The 18,327-nt window shown below is 52.0% G+C and overlaps 9 protein-coding genes across 9 annotated transcripts; 5 read left to right on the top strand and 4 right to left on the bottom strand.

Annotated features, from left to right (window-relative positions):
- Nucleotides 1–316: 316 nt before the first annotated feature.
- Nucleotides 317–1,797, top strand: TRIVIDRAFT_175722 (uncharacterized protein; the record flags this gene model as incomplete). Its single annotated transcript, XM_014105698.1, has 5 exons — nucleotides 317–562; nucleotides 632–773; nucleotides 854–1,018; nucleotides 1,078–1,206; nucleotides 1,301–1,797. 5 exons carry the CDS (start codon nucleotides 422–424, stop codon nucleotides 1,795–1,797), a joined length of 1,074 nt encoding a protein of 357 aa, XP_013961173.1.
- Nucleotides 1,798–1,810: 13 nt separating this feature from the next.
- On the bottom strand, nucleotides 1,811–2,452 carry TRIVIDRAFT_34305 (uncharacterized protein; the record flags this gene model as incomplete). The annotated part of the gene is made up of 1 exon (XM_014105699.1): nucleotides 1,811–2,452. The coding sequence occupies one exon, from the start codon at nucleotides 2,450–2,452 to the stop codon at nucleotides 1,811–1,813; it is 642 nt and encodes a 213-aa protein (XP_013961174.1).
- Nucleotides 2,453–3,326: 874 nt separating this feature from the next.
- On the top strand, nucleotides 3,327–5,983 carry TRIVIDRAFT_85641 (tRNA ligase TRL1; the record flags this gene model as incomplete). Its single annotated transcript, XM_014105700.1, has 2 exons — nucleotides 3,327–5,468; nucleotides 5,526–5,983. 2 exons carry the CDS (start codon nucleotides 3,330–3,332, stop codon nucleotides 5,778–5,780), a joined length of 2,394 nt encoding a protein of 797 aa, XP_013961175.1.
- Nucleotides 5,984–6,234: 251 nt separating this feature from the next.
- On the bottom strand, nucleotides 6,235–7,011 carry TRIVIDRAFT_120945 (uncharacterized protein; the record flags this gene model as incomplete). The annotated part of the gene is made up of 3 exons (XM_014105701.2): nucleotides 6,235–6,289; nucleotides 6,354–6,515; nucleotides 6,593–7,011. 3 exons carry the CDS (start codon nucleotides 7,009–7,011, stop codon nucleotides 6,235–6,237), a joined length of 636 nt encoding a protein of 211 aa, XP_013961176.1.
- An 875-nt stretch (nucleotides 7,012–7,886) lies between these two features.
- Nucleotides 7,887–8,897, bottom strand: TRIVIDRAFT_62753 (uncharacterized protein; the record flags this gene model as incomplete). The annotated part of the gene is made up of 1 exon (XM_014105702.1): nucleotides 7,887–8,897. One exon carries the CDS (start codon nucleotides 8,895–8,897, stop codon nucleotides 7,887–7,889), a length of 1,011 nt encoding a protein of 336 aa, XP_013961177.1.
- Nucleotides 8,898–9,255: 358 nt separating this feature from the next.
- TRIVIDRAFT_211309 (uncharacterized protein) lies at nucleotides 9,256–11,438 on the top strand (the record flags this gene model as incomplete). The annotated part of the gene is made up of 4 exons (XM_014105703.1): nucleotides 9,256–9,739; nucleotides 9,839–10,254; nucleotides 10,332–10,966; nucleotides 11,040–11,438. 4 exons carry the CDS (start codon nucleotides 9,438–9,440, stop codon nucleotides 11,058–11,060), a joined length of 1,374 nt encoding a protein of 457 aa, XP_013961178.1.
- Nucleotides 11,439–12,009: 571 nt separating this feature from the next.
- Nucleotides 12,010–14,134, top strand: TRIVIDRAFT_72979 (uncharacterized protein; the record flags this gene model as incomplete). The annotated part of the gene is made up of 3 exons (XM_014105704.1): nucleotides 12,010–12,276; nucleotides 12,363–12,734; nucleotides 12,799–14,134. 3 exons carry the CDS (start codon nucleotides 12,192–12,194, stop codon nucleotides 14,007–14,009), a joined length of 1,668 nt encoding a protein of 555 aa, XP_013961179.1.
- Nucleotides 14,135–14,449: 315 nt separating this feature from the next.
- On the bottom strand, nucleotides 14,450–16,816 carry TRIVIDRAFT_113927 (uncharacterized protein; the record flags this gene model as incomplete). Its single annotated transcript, XM_014105705.2, has 2 exons — nucleotides 14,450–16,081; nucleotides 16,160–16,816. 2 exons carry the CDS (start codon nucleotides 16,814–16,816, stop codon nucleotides 14,450–14,452), a joined length of 2,289 nt encoding a protein of 762 aa, XP_013961180.1.
- Nucleotides 16,817–17,767: 951 nt separating this feature from the next.
- On the top strand, nucleotides 17,768–18,301 carry TRIVIDRAFT_35100 (uncharacterized protein; the record flags this gene model as incomplete). The annotated part of the gene is made up of 1 exon (XM_014105706.1): nucleotides 17,768–18,301. One exon carries the CDS (start codon nucleotides 17,768–17,770, stop codon nucleotides 18,299–18,301), a length of 534 nt encoding a protein of 177 aa, XP_013961181.1.
- Between the last annotated feature and the right edge of the window lie 26 nt (nucleotides 18,302–18,327).

An 18,327-nucleotide genomic window follows, 5' to 3' on the forward strand; every position in this document is an offset into this window, starting at 1 on the left:
CAAGGATGAATTTTCTTAAAAAATAATAATTAGCAAAAGTCAGTCACTTTTCATCAGTCAGGTGATATTTACCACAAGTTTATATGTCACTTAAGGAAAGAATGAATGAGATTTGCACTTCATCGCTTAGTGTCTATGAAAATTGTAGCCCCGCCATGATGGCCGAAAAAATTATGAATTTAGTACTCCGTACAATCGCTGCATCTTATCAGGCGGGATGCGACAGCCACTGGCGTTAGGCGGGTACCTGTCGCTTGTACCTCCCCCATTCGTCGCTTTTTGATGTGCCCATCCAACCATCTTAGCTTCTGCCTCTAAATTTCGGCGGTTCGAGACTCGCTGCAAAAGCTTCATAGAGCTGATTTCATTCCCGAAAGACGCATAATCCGTCAATCGAGCACTGAGTTTGCTTGGATACACAATGCTTCATCAGGCTCCATCGATATACCAGTCGCCAAAATGCTTCGCCACGTACGGGATGATGGGACACGTCGATCCCAAGCAGATTCCAAGTAAAGGAAAGCCTTGGACGGCCATATCGGATCTTGACTTTATTCACAAGGTAAATATATTCTTTGATATATACTTTGACATATGATGCCGTTGAAATACCATTCCTGATCGGAAACAGGTTGACTTGATCATTCCTCAAGATGTATATGAGGCTGTTGTCCAGAAGATGACCGAGCGTGATTCACCGGCATATTACAGAGTCGTCATGACATTGAGCCAAGTGCTGGAAACCAAATTTCTTACCCAGTATATCAAGTTAGGTGAGTCTGTTTTATTTTCCCTTGATTTATTTTAGCTGCACTTTATCCTCTTTTCGCGCTCCAAGACTGATCTGTTGCAGGAAACATTATGATGCTCTCAGAAGGCAAAACAACCATTGGAAATCTATTCACTCTTCGAGAGGGAAAGCTGGACCTCTATCTCGATAGAGAGACGTATGAACGCGCCGGACTCGAAGGAAAGCCCTACGGCATCAAAGGTGATCGGGGCTCGAAGCCCAGGTGGAGTACGTCAATGAACTGTCTGAGGGCTCATTTCATGCATGCATGCTAATCAAATCAACAGAAGTATCCTACAACCTGAGGGAAGAATCAATGCTGCATGGGAGGAAAAAGTTTGATAGGCTGGCATACGCTTGTAAAAATGTATTGAACCAGCCCATGACATGGCTCATCTGCAATGCCTCGACCTCTGGTAAGTGCATACATATATACCATAATTGCTCTTTTTATCGTTGCGAGTCATCTATTTATGCAGTTTTCATCCACTGGATACTAACTCCTACCAGCTATGAGTGTAGATTTGCTGCAGAGTCTCAACGCGGCAGAAATGACATCTTCGCCAAGGCTATCTACAGACACCGGAATCTACCAGATACCCCTCAGGATACCTTCCACAATCCTCGCACAAGGAGACCGCGAGGCTCTTGAATATTCTGCGACAGAGTTGTACGAGTGGCTATCACTGGTCCGACTCGAAAGCCCTCGTGTTGTAGCGGGGGACACCATTGACCCTTACCTCTCGCGATACGCGCTACCAGAAGCAGACAGCACCGTGGCCCAAGTGCAGGTCTGCAAGCTGAGTTGGCAGGGATTCCTATCCTCGAGCTGGTTACGGAGCCTCTTCGTTGACATAGTCACCACCTGTCCCTCGCAATCTTGGTTCGCGCTTAGCGGCACAACCTTCTCTAGCAGTATTCTTGGCGGATGCAGCGAGCTGAGTTTTCTTCGGCCGCCGGAGAGCTCGGGAGAATTTCTCATGTGGGAGACCAAAAGTCAAGACTGATCAAAGATGGAGCTTAGGCTTGCTTAGACCGCACATTACGCTCCTCGGACAATCCTTGGTCAAGAAGAGCCTCCTCCACCAGCCTGCGCAGATCCGCCTGGCCCTCGGCCGTATTGAAGTCTTCTCGCTGAGCCAGTTCCTCGATTCTGCGGCGGAACTCGGGATCGAATTCGGCAGGGATATCCTGCGTCTCGTCCATGGTGCCAACGGTGACCTTCATACCCTCTGGGGCATTCTTCATGAACTCGGCTGCGCTGGCCTCGAGTTCCTTGCCAGCCTTTTCAGCTTCAACGGTAGCAATATAGGCGGCAACTTCAGGAAACTCGTCCTCTCCCTCAATCTTTTCTCTCGCAGTCAGTCCCTCCAACCCTCTGTGCAAAACATCCACGCCCAGCTCGACCAGGGCCTTGGCAGCGTCGGTAGTCTCGACGACGAATAGGGCGGTCTCGTTATCTTCGTCCTTGAGGTTGACGTCGACTTTGAATTCCTGGATCAATGCGCGAAGCAGATCCAGGTGGTTGTAGCTGGCTGCGGCATGGACAAGCGAGTATCCGTGTTCGTCCTGGGCCGATGCCAGCGCAGGCTTTTCTCGGAGGAGAGGCAGCAGCGCGGGGCTGTTGTCAGCTGCCAGGAGGAAAGGGTTTGACGACGCCATGGGGCTTTTGTTTATGGAGTTTGTAGGTAGCTTGATAAGAGAAGCTGTGTTTGCGCAGACGATGTTTGTTGGTCGGTTCTTGGATGTGATATGGCAGCTCTGGAGGGGTAGAAATTTGTCCAAAAATTTGAGCATTCCAGGGTTGCCCCTCCCCCACCATGCAGTTGTCATCCATCTTGACTGCCTAATGACCCGAGCACCCTGTAACTCAGAGCTAGGGGCTGCTGTAGTGGGCACTTTTACTGGGTTTGCCAGCGGCCTTCAGGTGCTAATCAGGCGCCGAGCGATCTGCACTGGGTCGGGTGTTTTGCCCACTGACCCCACACAGCTTAGAGCTAGCAAAAGAATTCATCGTGGAAAGAGTCCAAAACCTGAGGAATCCAGAAACTCTCCCTTTACCTTTACCTCCATCCGATTCGATCAAGGGCACACAGCAGATCCTGGTCGACCCTCCTCTGGCCTCTGGTTGGTCTGTGCATGACCCAAGTCTTTCGGTGAGGAGTAACTCTGCGCTTAGTCTGCGTCTGACTCACCAAACTTACAGGGCTGAGTAAAAAGAGGGCAGTGTCTGGTGCGACTAGCCGTCTTGATATTACTGCAAGGGTAGTCGTGTGTGCCTTGCATCAAGGAGGGAGACGAGCTGAACCGGTATTAATACGACGGCATAGCTCTGATAGAAAGCCGGATCATCAAGCAGTTATCGTTGCCGTGAGCCTGCTATAGAACCGTAGCTGGGGACAGCCAGTGTATGACCTTTACGCCGCGAATTGCACGTCGAGCTTACGGCTTCATCTCTCGCAACTTCTTCACGCCCAACTATTCCTACGTCATTCAAACTACTTGGTTGACCAGCGCAGACAAGATCCAGAGCGCAAAAATGGCGACTCCATACGTGGAGCAGGATGTTTCGGCCGTCTCTCAGATGATTTCAGCTCTGGAGGCGGCTCGAAAAGATAAACGACATGGCGGGTTTTCCTGCAAAAAGACTACTTTCAAGGTCAAGCCCTCTCGAGACGGTATCGATGTCGACTCTTGGAGAATGCAGGACTGGGACTATAAGAAAAAGGGCCTTCCCACTTATGCCCGCGGCCTCTTTACCACAAAGAACAGCAGAAATGCGCCGGAAATTGCCGTCCGAGGCTACGACAAGTTCTTCAATGTCAACGAAGTGAACGAGACCAAGTGGGACGTGATTCTTAAAAACACCAAGGGGCCGTACGAGTTGACCCTCAAGGAGAACGGCTGCATCATCTTCGTAGCTGGCCTCGAAGACGATACTCTCCTCGTTTGCAGCAAACATTCCACTGGCGACCGCAGTGATGTCGAGCTTAGCCATGCGCGTGCTGGAGAGATCCGATTGGAGAAACAGCTGGCTGCCGTCGGCAAGACCAAGGGGGATCTTGCACGAGAGCTGCGTTCCCGGAATATTACTGCTGTAGCAGAGCTTTGCGATGACTCGTTTGAAGAGCATATTCTGGCATATGAGAATGATAAAGCTGGACTCTACCTTCACGGCATTAACCTCAACCTTCCCGAATTCGCAACCTACCCAAGCAACCTGGTCCAGGAGTTTGCGGCCCAGTGGGGCTTCATCAAGACGGATCTCTTGATGATGGAGGATGTGAACGAGGTCAAGACGTTCTTGGAGGATGTGGCCAAGACGGGATCATATTCCGGCCGTGATGTCGAGGGCTTCGTTATCCGATGCAAAATGTCACACAACCCGACCCAACTACCCTACCAAGACTGGTTTTTCAAGTTCAAGTTCGAGGAGCCTTATTTGATGTACAGACAGTGGCGCGAATGCACAAAGGCCATGATCTCTGGGAAGCAGCCCAAATTTAAGAAACACATCAAGATCACCGAAGAATACCTCATGTATGCTAAAAAGCAACTGGCCGCGAACCCGAATTTGTCAAAGCTCTACAACCAAAACCACGGCATCATCAAGCTACGAGACGACTTCCTTGCATACAAAAACATCAAGGGATCGGATGCCGCCAACCTTGACGTCTTGGATCGCGTTGTAATGACGGAAGTCACCAAAAACGTGATCCTGGCGCCCATCGCCACCATTGGCTGTGGAAAGACTACGTTGGCTCTCGCCCTAAAGCACCTCTTTGGCTGGGGCCACATCCAGAACGACAATATTTCAGGCAAGGGGCGCCCGCCGAGATTTGTCAAGGCTGTCATGGATCAGTTGAAGGAGCACCCCGTTGTCTTTGCAGACCGAAATAACGCACAAAGGCATGAGAGAAAGCAGCTTATTGGTGATGTCAAAGCACAGGACGTCGAGACTCGAATTGTTTGCTTGAATTTCCGACACGATGAAGAGACCATTGATGAAATCAGGCGGATTACTCAAGAACGTATCATTGAGCGAGGAGACAACCACCAGACCATCCATGCGGCGACGGATCAGGAGAAATACATGGAGGTCATGGAAGGGTTTATCAAGCGATTCGAGGAGTGCAACACCAATTCCCCTCCAGATGCAGGCTTCGAACTGGTCATTGACCTGGATCCCACGGCTGGCACCAGAGTGAACCTGGAAACGCTTGTCAATGAACTACATCTGTCTCTGCCCAACGTGGTCAAAGAAGTGCCAAGCCCTGAGAAACTCGACGAGGCTATGGAATATGCACTGGGATACACACCCGACTTTAAACACACCATTCCTGACAGAGGTGGAAAGAAGGACTCCAAAGCAGGACAGCGACAGCAGCAGCAGGCTCAACCAAAGAAGAAGAAATTGGAGTATATGGCTATAGGCGTGGCGACAGATCTGATTAACAAAATTCTCGACAAGGCATTCAAGGGAGTTGGCCCCGAAACCTCCCGATTCTACTTGCAGCTCAAGAACTCAAGAAGAGTGCAGCGCGCGTTCCATGTCACGCTGATGCACAACGCGATGGCGCCCCAGTACCCGGAATTGTGGAAACGGTATGTCGAGCTTCATGAAGCTGCCGGGGGCGGCGATGCTCTGCTTGGTGAATGCGACGTGATACTCGAGCGGGTAAGTTGACTTAATCATGACGAAATTCGTGTCCATATATCTAACCTTTTCGGACAGGTTGTTTTTGATGATCGTATCATGGCCATTGTCGTCCGCATCGTCGATGAGGAGAACAAGTGGGTGTGCGTGAACCGCGTTGCGCACATCACGGTGGGAACGCGGGATGCCTCGGTGAAGCCCAAGGAGAGCAACGATTTGCTGGCCAAGTGGTTGGAAGTCGGTGCTGGTGGCGATGGAAATGTGATTCAAGAGGTGGTGTTTGCTGATAAAGTAACGGCCAGGGGACAGGTCAAGGGTGTTTTGTCCCGATGAGGGAATATGAGTAGTACTGTACCATTATGGCAAGCGTTATGAAGCGAAAAGAGAAGAAAAGGGAATATGAGAAAAACGGCAGAGAAATGCCGAATTGACATGGTGCTGTGCTTTATATCGTATACCCGCTCACTTGGGCGAGCATAGTCGCCTAGAAGTACCTATATGCATGCTCATGGAGAAATAGCACTTTTGACTCTTTTAAAGGCAGACGGTGTACTTATTAGGACCCTCGTCGTCGCAACAGTTGTATATGCAAGGAGGGAGAAGAAGAGGACTGAGCAGTTCAACTGGGCCATACTCTGCTGGAGAGGCCTTGGGAAAGGGGTATAAGTAGGGACAGGACATGCGTCAAAACAGGATCCAATAACATCAATACAATGAGAGCCATACCGAACCAGCCATACCATACCAAACCGCCAAACCAGAAAAAAGGAAATGTGCGCGCAATGCTCTACTCGTCGTCTAAGAATCTACTAGCTATCCTTCCGAAAAAGGGAACCTCGAATCTGTTATTTCGATTGTTAGTCAAGCTAGCCTGTGATATTCGATGTTGATGGATCGTATGTGTACCTGTCCAGGATCTCTGCGTCTGCATATGCTTTGTAGGAGAGGAATCCGATCAAGGCAAGGTCGCCAAGGAAGAAGATCCAGCTTAGGAAAGAGGACCAAGAGAATAAGACGTGGAAGACCATGACGGCCGTGAAGAGGAGGGCGGACTGCCAGGCGTGGAATCTACAGAAGAGTGTTAGTTGCAGTGCGCTGACTGAGAGATCAAGATGAAAGAAAGAACAAGGACAGCATGTATATACCTGACATAGTCGCTATTCCTCTCCAAGATCAAGAGTATCACAGCACCAACAGGCGGAAACGCCAGGTACGCCAGACAGGCCTCGTAATCCAGCCTCAACCCCAGACTCGTATCGAACTCGCTGATCTCAACGGGATATGCGCCGGGCATGGGCGTGCCGCCGCCAGCACTACCACTGCCGCCCCCGAAGCCCCAGAAGCCGCTCCCGGACAATGCGCCGTGGCCGCTGGCGGCGCCGTCGAGATCGCCGCTCCATGCGCGCTGGGGCTGCGGGTGCTGCAGCGGCGGCGGGCTGCGTGCGGAGGAGGCGATCGCGGAGGGCGAGAAGGGGCGGCGCGAGATGTCTGCTGAGGCGCGCGGGGAGCTCATTGGGGAGCGGGCGTGTTCGGGGGGAGACGATTGGTAGGGTGCGAAGTCCATGGTTTTCTTTTCTTTTCTTTTTTTTTTTTTTTTTTTTGGTGATGCCTGTCGTATGTGGTGTTGAAGGGAGGAGTTTCGAGGCGAGGGAGATGGATGGAGGACGGGAGACGAGAGCTAGGACGAGGACAAATTGGCTAGGAAGAAGCTGCTGTTATCGAGACATGCGACGCTGTTGGAGAGATGAGTTGCCCGAGTGAGGGCTTTTGGCTGGAAAATGGCGAGGGCACAGATGCCTTTTCTGGAGGAGAGGGACAAGAGAGACGAATGCATATGCATGCTGTTTAGAGTGGAGGTTGGTTTGCAAGGGCAATCACATGAGCTGTTGCGATTGGATGTTTTTGCCTGTTGCCGGCTGCAGGGTTGAGCTGCTATCTAAAGCGGCGGGCCCTTGTTTGGATGAGCTACAGCTGGAGCTACAGGGCCTGATGGGCGCTGGAGGGGATTGTTGGTGGGGATTTGGGGGGTGGGATAGGGCCTAGCTTGGGATTTGTTATGGAGCACATGGCGATTAGCAGATATTGAGCCTGGCTCTGTATAAGTGTAATATCCAAGCTGGAGAGTGAAGAGCACATTTGCTTGATATTATCTAAGAAATACTAAAGTATGCATATCCACGTCATAATCTTATTTGGAACCCATATAAACATCCATGAAGGCTGCTGGGGAAGAAGATTAACAAAAAGAAGAGATCGCTGCGGCGCATTGGAATCATTGGTCTCAATAGACATTCACACATGCTTCATTTGTATAAGTTCTTTGTTCATTCCTATGAATACATCCTCCATAGTGTACACGTATAATACTTTTTTTTACAGCCCTATATCCAAACCGCTGGCTTTCTTTTTTGGTCTTGTTCGTTTCCATCATACAGACATCTAAGAAGATGCGGGCGCCTCTCCTTTTGACTCTCCCTCCAACTGCTCCTTTCGGCCCTCCAGGGCCAGCCACAGGCTGCGGCTGCCACCCTCTAGTGTAGATGTGATGCCCAAGCCTGCACCCTGCAGAATAGCCACCAGCTGAGCGCGGAGACCGTCAATACCGCCTTCAATACCTCCGACCCAGTGGACACCAGCCTGGTCAAAGACTTTGCCCTCGATGCGTCCTCCTATCAGCATCAGCTTCGCTAGGCCGTTCTGGAAGATGGGATCGTAGTATCCGGGGTTCTTCTTTCGCGTAGGCGCAGGGAATTTTCCAGGGACAGGAGCGAGAACGCTCAGTGCCGCTGCAACATGCGCTGGAGACACGGCAGGAATAATGAGGCCGGCCAGGGGTCCAACCATGAGAGGCTCAATCTGGGCATAGGCGGACTCGGGGGAGATTTCAGCCTTCTTAATTTGCTCATACGCAGCCTCGGACAGATCATGAACAATCGGACCCTTGGATGTTCGTTTCGTAGATGCTGATGCGGCCGCAGTCTCAGGATTGTAGAATTCCACCAACTTGAGCGCCACGTTCAGCATGTTGGTCCTCAACACCTGCAGCTGTACTCTTGGAGACAAGTTCAGAGGCTCGGAACCCGGGGCGGTGGTAATAGGCGCAACGGAGTCCAGGGCCTTCTTCAGCTCTCTTCTTACAGCAGCCCACTCCACTGCTGTGAGATTGCTGTGCTGGAAGAACAGGATGAGGGGCGTGGTGCGGAGGAGCGAAGTGTACGTTCGGATCAGCTGACTCTTTCGGGTATCAATTGGTCGAGCGCTGGGCGGTTTCGTCGCGGGAACAAGGTCAATTGGCGGCTGAGCGCCTTCGGGGACGGATCGCAGGCCAGGCGATGCATGTTGAGCATCTGATGTCGAGAAGCTGTGGGCAAAGGCTCCTCGCACGTGTGTTGCTTCTAGGCTGAGCCGTCGCAGGCACGGCCGAGCCGCCCGGCTTATTATTCTGGTCATTCTGCCCTGGTCAGATTCTGCATGGAATCAAGGAGGATTCTGGTGCGGAAACCTACTTGTATGGGAATCTGGGTCGACTGACGACTTCGATTTCGACCAGAATCTTGACATGCGAACTTTCAAGGTCCCACCCTGGGCAGGTCTCGGATCAATTACCCGCCGCTCCGAGGGTGCAATTGTCATCCAAGTACCTGCATGTACAGAGGGGCACTTCGATGCGTAGCTGAGCGCTAGATAATGCCAATAGTCCCCAGCAGATACCTTGCAGTACTTACCGCATCAGCTACCAGGCACCCAGACTGATTGCGCGCGACTCGACTTGCTTGCTGCCCTGCAGCTTCAACCTGTAAGCTGGCCAGCAACTACCGGAGCCACACTCCTTCTACTGCATTCTACACAGCGCCAACCCCGATATATCCATTCTTCAGTTGTATTTCCAATCCTTCGTTTGCACGCTCCGCTATCCATACCCTCAAGGACCCCCACAGAAACCGATTTATCCAGCTTCGACTCAGTTCCAGCTGAGGACCTGCTGCCACCATGTCGACCCTCGAAGAGCTCGATGACCTCGACCGCCGGGAGAAGGAGGAGAAGAGAAGAGGAAACGGCGGCAAGAAGGCCACTGTTACCGATGAAGACGACGAGATGAAGGACGCGGAGGAGAAGGACGACATCCTCGATGACGAAATCCTCAGCCTGAGCACACAAGACATCCAGACCCGGAAGCGATTACTCGAAAACGACTCTCGAATCATGAAGAGCGAGCTTTCGAGGTTATCACATGAGAAGGCTGCCATGGGCGAGAAGATTAAGGAAAACATGGAAAAGATCGCAAACAACAGGCAAGTCTTGTTCCGAGTAGCATGCAAAAAATGGGAGCTTGCTTGCTTTGCCCCCAGTCGATTTGTCATGCGGCTAACCCTTTGATCTGATGTATGCAGACAACTCCCTTATCTCGTTGGAAATGTTGTTGAGCTGCTAGACCTAGATCCCACTGCGGAATCTTCCGAAGAGGGAGCTAACATTGATCTCGATGCTACACGAGTGGGCAAGTCAGCCGTCATCAAGACCTCCACGAGACAAACCATCTTCCTACCGCTGATTGGCCTTGTCGATTCGGATAAGCTCAAGCCCGGTGATTTGATTGGTGTCAACAAAGACTCATATCTCGTTTTGGACACGCTGCCCGCCGAGTATGACAGCCGAGTTAAGGCCATGGAGGTCGATGAGAAGCCAACAGAGCAGTATACCGATGTTGGAGGTCTGGACAAGCAGATTGAAGAGTTGGTCGAGGCTATTGTGTGGCCCATGAAGGAGGCGGAGCGATTCAAGAAGATTGGTATCAAAGCACCCAAAGGTAAGACATGTCACGGAGGTTTTTGTTTACAATGCTGCTTTTTCGGCATGGCACTAACTGACGCAAACCCACGATAGGCGCTCTGATGTACGGTCCCCCCGGTACCGGAAAGACTCTAATGGCTAGAGCTTGTGCGGCTCAGACGGAGGCAACGTTCCTCAAGCTTGCCGGACCTCAACTTGTGCAGATGTTCATAGGAGATGGCGCGAAGCTCGTGCGTGACTGCTTCGCCCTGGCGAAGGAAAAGGCCCCCGCAATCATCTTCATCGACGAGCTTGATGCCGTCGGCACCAAACGATTCGACAGCGAGAAGAGTGGTGATCGAGAAGTCCAGCGAACCATGTTGGAGCTGCTTAACCAGCTCGATGGTTTTGCATCCGACGACCGCATCAAGGTCTTGGCCGCCACCAACCGAGTCGACGTGCTCGACCCTGCGCTGCTACGATCTGGCCGTCTGGACCGAAAGATTGAGTTCCCCCTGCCAAACGAGGAGGCCCGAGCACAGATTCTCAAGATTCACTCACGCAAGATGAAGGTTGACCCCGGAGTCAACTGGGGCGAACTGGCTCGAAGCACGGATGAGTTTGGTGGTGCCATGTTGAAGGCCGTCTGTGTTGAGGCCGGCATGATTGCCCTGCGATCAGGGAAGAACCAGATTGGCCACGAGCACTACGTTGACGCTATTGCCGAGGTGCAGGCCAAGAAGAAGGATGTGAGTTGTTCCTCCACCGGACAGAGTTCCCGCTGTTGTTATTGCTGCAATTTACTGACGTGTATGGCTCCAGACTGTCAACTTTTACGCATAATCTATTTTTCATACTTGCGGCAGAGGATCATGGGGTGGTAAAGCTGTGCTGTGCTGTACTTGCACACGGATGCTCTGGGCGGCTGGCGGCTGGCGTCTGACAAGGGCATGATATTGGCATAGAGGGACAAAAAGTCAAACCCTGGGAGGACGCATGTAACGATATTCCTGGCAGAGGCAAGCCGTTCTCAGTAGATTAGAGACAGATGCCTCTTTTGCGAAGCGAATAGAGTATTGCGAAACCAATTGACGAGTGCCATTCATGTATGGGAGTTTTTGTGTTAGATATGCAGTATTCGTGTAGTACCTAATTATTGTAATGAGACAGACACATATACTGCTACCCTGGTGTTTCCTTGGGTGGGATGGTGTTTTTATCAAATGGTGTTTGGGCTCATACAGAGGCATGTACACAGGGATCCTCTCCATCTCGCTCCATGCAAAATTGCAAACGATTATATCTATGTATTAATATCTATTCAATACCTATCTACAAAGTATGTTTGCAAATCCCATCCCGGTCCAGGGTAGCAATACAAGCTTATGTGGTGGAGCTGATCCCGGACCGTTTTCTCCTTGTCGCTTGGCCTTTGCAAGCCTTTGTTTCCCCACACTGCCCAGCAGCTGCCACTACGTCATTGTGATCGCGATCAAAGTCAAGCTGTTGGACGATCTCAACCTCGATCTTGCGAGCAGACAATTCAGGGAAAGCTTAGTGCATGTCCGCCATGTATCGGCAGCTGCTAGGTACACGTGTGGATAGCCAAAATGGGCGCAATTGGCGGGTACACTCGCGGTGGCGGTACTTGTGTTTGCCAAAAGCTTGTGAATGTGCCTTCATGGTGATTTTGGTGTCATGGAAGTGACGTGATGGAGGTGTTTGGCATTACCTCATCTCTTTTCTTACACCTGGCATAACCTTGAGATTCCGCCATTCATCCTCTTTTTAACGTCACTGCTCTTTCGACTTGATTTATTCTCTGCTTTGTTTTATCTTCGAGACAACCTGCTATTGACTCCTGTACCTCTGTCAAACCTCGGAATATTAACACCAACATAGAGCGTGGGCAGTTGAGCTGCAAATAAACTCATCACTGCTTGTGGACACCTCAAAGTTTTACCGTTTTGCATCATGTGGCGCCTTCGAGATGTCCTAATCGTGGGGCTCGCCGTGTCGGGAGCTGCAGCCAGCAACTGGTTCCCCGGCTCCAAGACGGGTAAGTCCTGAACCTACGCGGGTTTTGCTGTTTACGATACGAATAACGTTGATGATGGATTGGATCTGACTCTGAGCTGACAATAGGCGACGCAGTCTACAACAAGTGGCACGAGACGGAGCTTGAGCGATGGCTCTCTGACCAGAACATTCCCTATCCATCTCCGGCTGACCGCAAGGACCTGGAGGATCTCGTTTCGAAGCACTGGAACGACTATGTTGTGGAGCCGTACAATAGCTGGGATGTTTCTCAGCTCAGCGCATATTTGCAATCTCGCGGAAATGACGTGGTGAAAGAGGCCCAGAAGAACAAGGACAGCTTGCTTTCTCAGGTGAAGTCGAACTGGTATGAGACTGAAGACTCCACCAACCAAGCATGGGCCAGTGCCAAGGATTGGATTCTTGATACGTGGACCGATTCTCAGCTCAAGACCTTTTGCGATAAGAATGGAATTCCAGGTATGTAAACGCCAGCCGCTGTTGAGGCTGCAACGGATATATGCTAACTTGGTCGGACCTGTAGTGCCTCAGCCGCGTACTCGTGACACTTTGCTTCAACAGGCTCGCCAGGTTTATGAAACTCTTGCAGAAAAGGCCGGAGAAACCGCTTCCTATCCTGGTGATTGGTTGTATTCTACTTGGTCCACGTCTGACTTGAAGGAATGGCTGGATACACACGGCTTCCCTGCTCCACAGCCATCTGGTCGGGACAAGTTGGTTGCTTCCGTTCGCCGCAACTCTCGCCTTGCCTACCTGAAGGCTCAGAGCGAGGCTGATAGTGCTGCTGCCAAGATTCAGGCCGCCTATACTTACCTCACCGACACCATCATTGAGGCCTGGAGTGAGTCCCAGCTCAAGGAGTTTTGCGACAAGAACGGAATCCCAGTCCCGCAGGGCACCAAGGTCAACGAGCTTCGAGCCCTCGTTCGAAAGCACCGCGCTGATATCTTGGGCGATACCATTGGTGCTAGTGCCAAGGCGGCCTTTGGCGCTGCCACATCCAACGCTCAGAATCAGTATGCCAGGGCGACCGATAGCGCTTCGCTTGCCGCTCAGGATGCTTTCAACCAAGTTGTTAACAAGTGGTCAGATAGCCGGCTCAAGGCCTATCTGGATGCTCGCGGTATCCCTGTTCCCCAGGCCAGCAAGTCTGACGAGCTCCGAGCTCTTGTTCGAAAGCATGCACACAAAGCCTCCGCTGGCTGGCAGGCGTGGAACTTTGATGATTACAGCTACGAGAATTTGAAGAATTATCTGGCCAAGAACGGTAACGCTGCCGCAAAGGCCGCAGCCAAGAAGAAGGATGTCACTCGTGAAGAACTTGTCAGCGCTGCCCAATCTGCCTATTCATCTGCTTCATCCGCCGGTGGCTCTCAATACGCCTCTGCCACTAGCTACCTTGCCTCTGTGACGGCTGCTGCTAAGCACAACGCGTTCGACACGTGGTCGGAGAGCGAGCTGAAAGCCTATCTCGACAGCTATGGAGTCCCAGTTCCCCAAGGATCCAAGATTGACGAGCTCAGGGCAGAAGCTCGCAAGCAATCCACCTACTTTAGATATGGATCTTCTTCTCCTGGAGGAACTGTCTTTGCTAAGCTCGGAGAAACAGCCAGGGACAGCTGGAATTGGATCGCTGAACAGCTGCATCTTGGTAGCGAGGCTGCTAGACAGGAGGCTGCTGAGGCTGAGGCTGCAGCAAAGAAGAAGGGTGAGAAGCTGCGAAAGGAGTTGTAAAGGTGCTCGGGAATGCACATTTGCATTGATGGTCGGGGAGGAAAGGAGAGGTGCGATGACGCTGGAGGACGTGGTCGTCGTGTGTACGATGTAGAGAGATAGCATGGAATTTGCTCGTTTCTTTTAACTTTTTATGAAGTAGGGGATGGAATGGATTTGAAGGGCACAAAAGGCCGTTGATGGCTATCGATGATGAATAGGGTTGAGGTTGTGTGACGTTACGGTAATATGAATCGTTTGCATTATTTTGAAGATTTACATGGCCAATCAAAGTGACATGTAGCACCTCACCAAGGTGTTTATTTACAAGCACAAGCACACCTTCTTTGTTGAAATAGTAGCAAATCTATGCATTTTTATTACCGCATTGCAACCCAAACTATATAATAAAAAATGATACAATTCTCCATTATTCCTTTTTCTTTCCTCCCTCGTTCCCTTTACGCCCATAGCCTGCATGTCATATCGGCACCGGCACTGACAATCCAGGGGTGCTTTGGATGCCAGTCGACGTCCATGACACCGAGCTTCTTGTCGACCTTGTGGCCTCTGAGCATCTTGACGGGGACAATGGTGGCGTTCTCCATCAGGTCGCCGACGACCTTTCCGTGGAAGATTTGCAGCGAGCCGTCGTCGCTGGCGTCGGCGAACAGGGGCAGCCCGCGGTGGAACTTTACGGCGCGGATGGCCTCCGGGTGGAAGCGCATGGTCTTGTAAGGGCGGTTGGACAGGTCGAGGTCGTGCCACAGCAGGCGGCGGTCGTAGGAGCCGACGATGAGGTTGTCGCCTCCCGGGTGGATGTCCATGGAGGAGATCCAGCGGGCGCCGGGCTGGATGATCTTGACGAGCTCCTGGCGCTGCAGGTCGTAGCAGCGGATCATGCGCTGGGTGGCGACGAAGAAGTAGGGGCGCGACGGGTGGAACTGGGCCGTCTGGGCGAGGCCGGGCAGCTTGCGGAAGGGCACCTGGCTGAGGTGCTTGGAGAGCGTGTGGATGATGACGGAGCTGCGCTGGCCGGTGGGGGAGACGGTGCACAGGAAGTCGCCGCGGCGGTGCCAGTTGATGGTCTTGATGGTGGAGCGCACGGCGAACTTGAGCAGCACGCCCTTGGCCACGAGGGACGCGCTGGGGCGCGACCACTTGGCAGGGGGTTCCTTCTTGACGCCGTCTGCGGTGGTTGCCGCTGCGGAGGCGCCGTTGGTTGCGTAGCCGAAGCCGGCGTCGAGGACGTCGCGGCTGGCCTGCTCGGTGGCATCGCTGACGATGGGGGGAGCAATGAAGAACAGGTCCTCGCCCGCGGCGGCGGCCAGGATGAAGGTGTCCTTGCTGGGGCGCCATCGCACCATGTTGACGGGCTCCGGCTCGTCGGCCGAGCTGAGCTGGGCGCTCCATTCCTGGTGGCCGTTGAGAGCCCAGATGCGGACGGTGCCGTCGTCGCTGCCGGACGCGATCCATTCGCCGTCGGGGCTGAAGGCGACGGTGCGCACGCGGCTCGTGTGGCCCTTGAAGATGGTCTGGCACACGGTAGGGAACGGCCGCAGTTCCTCGGGGCGAGGCAGCTTGGGCAGCAGCGAGTTGGGGTCGATGTTGAGCCTGTTCTTGCGGACTCTGGGCGCCAGGTAGAGGTCGAGGCAGCGCTCGAATCTCTCCTTGACGAACTCGCCATAGGCGGGCACCTTGCGCAGGGCGTCAAACTTGCTGGGCAGGTATTCCTTCTCTCTCTCCTCAGGATCGAGCTTCTCCCACGTATCCTTCTCTTCAGAGGTGGGCAAGTACTCGGGAGGAGGGTTATAGCTGAGATCGTAGCCGGGCGGCGCAAGCTTGGGCGCGGGGATGTGCATCACATGTCGTTCTTGGGGCTCCTCGTTGGCCCAGATGTCGTAGTACTTATCCTCCTGCTCCGTCTCTGGTTCAGGCGGCCTGTAGGGAAGAATCTTTCCTTCCTTGATGGCGCGCACCAGCTTGGCTATCCTCTTCGCTTCGTGTTTTGAGGGGACGAATCGTCGCTTGGGTTCTGGGGCGGCACTCAGAGGCATCTTCTCCTCGATGCTGGTGAAGTAGGGGATCATATCCTTGCGAGAATTTGTTAGCTGGAACTCACGCAAAATCTAGTAAAAACATCTTGATAGACTGGCTTGAAAAAGACATACTGGGTAGGGATCGTAGTCGTCGCTGGGGACTTCATTCATCTGCAGTTTCTTCAGAAGCTCAAGCTCCTCCTGGCTGAGGTTCAGCGGCTTGCCCGTCTCGGGGTCGGTCAAACCAGTCCAGCCCTTGGGGAGCTCAATGCTGTCCAGCAGGGCATCGAGAGCCTCGCCGGTGGCTGGCCGCATAATTTTCTTGCCGTTGATATCATATCCAATGTGTGGGTAGGAGTCGTAGAAGGAGAGCGGAATGTTGCCAATGGTGTTGACTGGTCCCTGGGCATCCGAGTCGTCGCTGTCGTAGACTGGATCTATCTCTGCGTACTCGTAGCGCACGCCTCCATTGGCGTCTTTGACGACTCTGTAGTTGGGTTCATCGTCATCCGCCTTGTCGTCGCCGTCTGTCTTGCTCTTGCTCTTGGGCTCGCCATTGATTCCCTCGGTCTCCTCGTCGTCGCTTCTAACATCAGGATCCTCATCCTCATCTTCGTCCTCGTCCTCATCGAGTTCGGGCTCTTCGCCCTCTGATTCGGAGTCCTCAACATCGTCATCATCTTCGCTCTGCGACAAGATGCCCTCGAGTTCGGCGCCGTCGAATTCATCGTCGGACTCGACAACTTCGGAAACCTCTTTCCGTTTCCGCGAGGGGATTGAAGGACCCATTGGATCGGTAATTTGTGGCTGTGATGTTGGGCGAATGGAAATGCGCTTCCGCGATATCACAGACACTCACAGCAATAGTTCAGTTCTGATAGTGTAAGTTTTTTTTTTTCTGTTGGCGATAAGAAGCTCCATCAAGGCGCGGAATTTGCTGTTGGCGCGCCCCACTTTGCGGAACAGCCCCGCCATCATTTTGCCTGTCGGCTTGAGTACCGTATTTCAGCAACTTCTAGGTAGAGAGTGTCTCAACTTGAGGCTTACAACTGAAGAAAAAATGAAATAGAGGCCAGAGAAAAGTTCTGCTTATGTAAATCATAGCCAATGGTCTCAATAGTACCAAAAGTTGTTAGTGGCCCACGAGTGAGTATCCAACATCCTCCGTATTCTCACTTACACGTGGTTTGCATCGGGTCTGAGTATCGTAGGGGATAAAAAGATTTGCCTTGCCAATTACAGAAAATCCAAAACGAGTAAACGAGAGTAAACGAGATCGAGTTTTCCCGTTTCTAGTTTCTCCGGTTCTCGGTTTCCCCATGAAATGCGCCGCCGCTGTGGATTTTCGGAGTAGAGATTTCTCGGCTTGACTTTGGTCGTTTCCGAGACCTTTGTCCGTAGCCACAGATCTCAGCAATACCTAACTATAGAAAAATTCTTCCGGGTCATGCTAACTCTTCACGGTGAATTAAACGAACCTCGAACCAAGTTTCCCGTTTTAGAAGCAACTGTATTGTATATCGAGCTCGGTCTGAGTCACACCCCGATGGTGCAGAAAGGGGCTAATGGCATTATATGCTTATTGCGGCTAGTCAACCAAGCTACCCATGCACGAATAAGTCTACACAATGGTTGATATCTGGACTCCGTGGCCCGTAGATGAATGAAACCTTGTATGTTCAGTGAAGAAATCGTTTGAATTTTTAAGCTTAATCGATTACGCCCCATCGCGTTCACACTATGGAAATACGACGAGTCACGAGGCTTACAAGGGATAACGTCTCGGGCAGAGACTTCTCCTTTGAGATATCCGCCCAAGTGGCCAAGCCCTATGAATCCCTTGCCCTAGGTGCGGAAATTGCGACCAATCCTGTTGCTGTCGTCAAAAAAGATTTCGGATTTGATGAGTCCGAGTTTGAGAATATCAAAGAACCAGACGGGGTTCTCTTCGCCGTAGTGGAGGATGAAAGGGTTTACGGATACGTACATGCAGCAAAGTCCTGGAACAACATGGTCGAGATTCGGTGGATCGTGCTGGATGTGAGCATTAGAGGACAAGGTTATGGTAGAATGCTGCTGGATGAAGTGGTTAAGTGGGCTCGCCAGCTGGGGGTTGCTGGTATTCGCCTGGAATCTCAGTCAAACAACGTTGCCGCATGCCACTTCTACAGACGATACGGATTCAAGTTTGGTGGATATGATGAGTATTTGTACAGAGGGATTCCACAGAACCGGGATGAAACGGCTTTCTTTTGGTATTATATGTTTGAATAGCATAACGTGATGATTAGGAGAAACAT

This window comes from Trichoderma virens (assembly GCF_000170995.1).
Source record: "Trichoderma virens Gv29-8 chromosome Unknown TRIVIscaffold_1, whole genome shotgun sequence".
Lineage (NCBI taxonomy): Eukaryota > Fungi > Ascomycota > Sordariomycetes > Hypocreales > Hypocreaceae > Trichoderma > Trichoderma virens.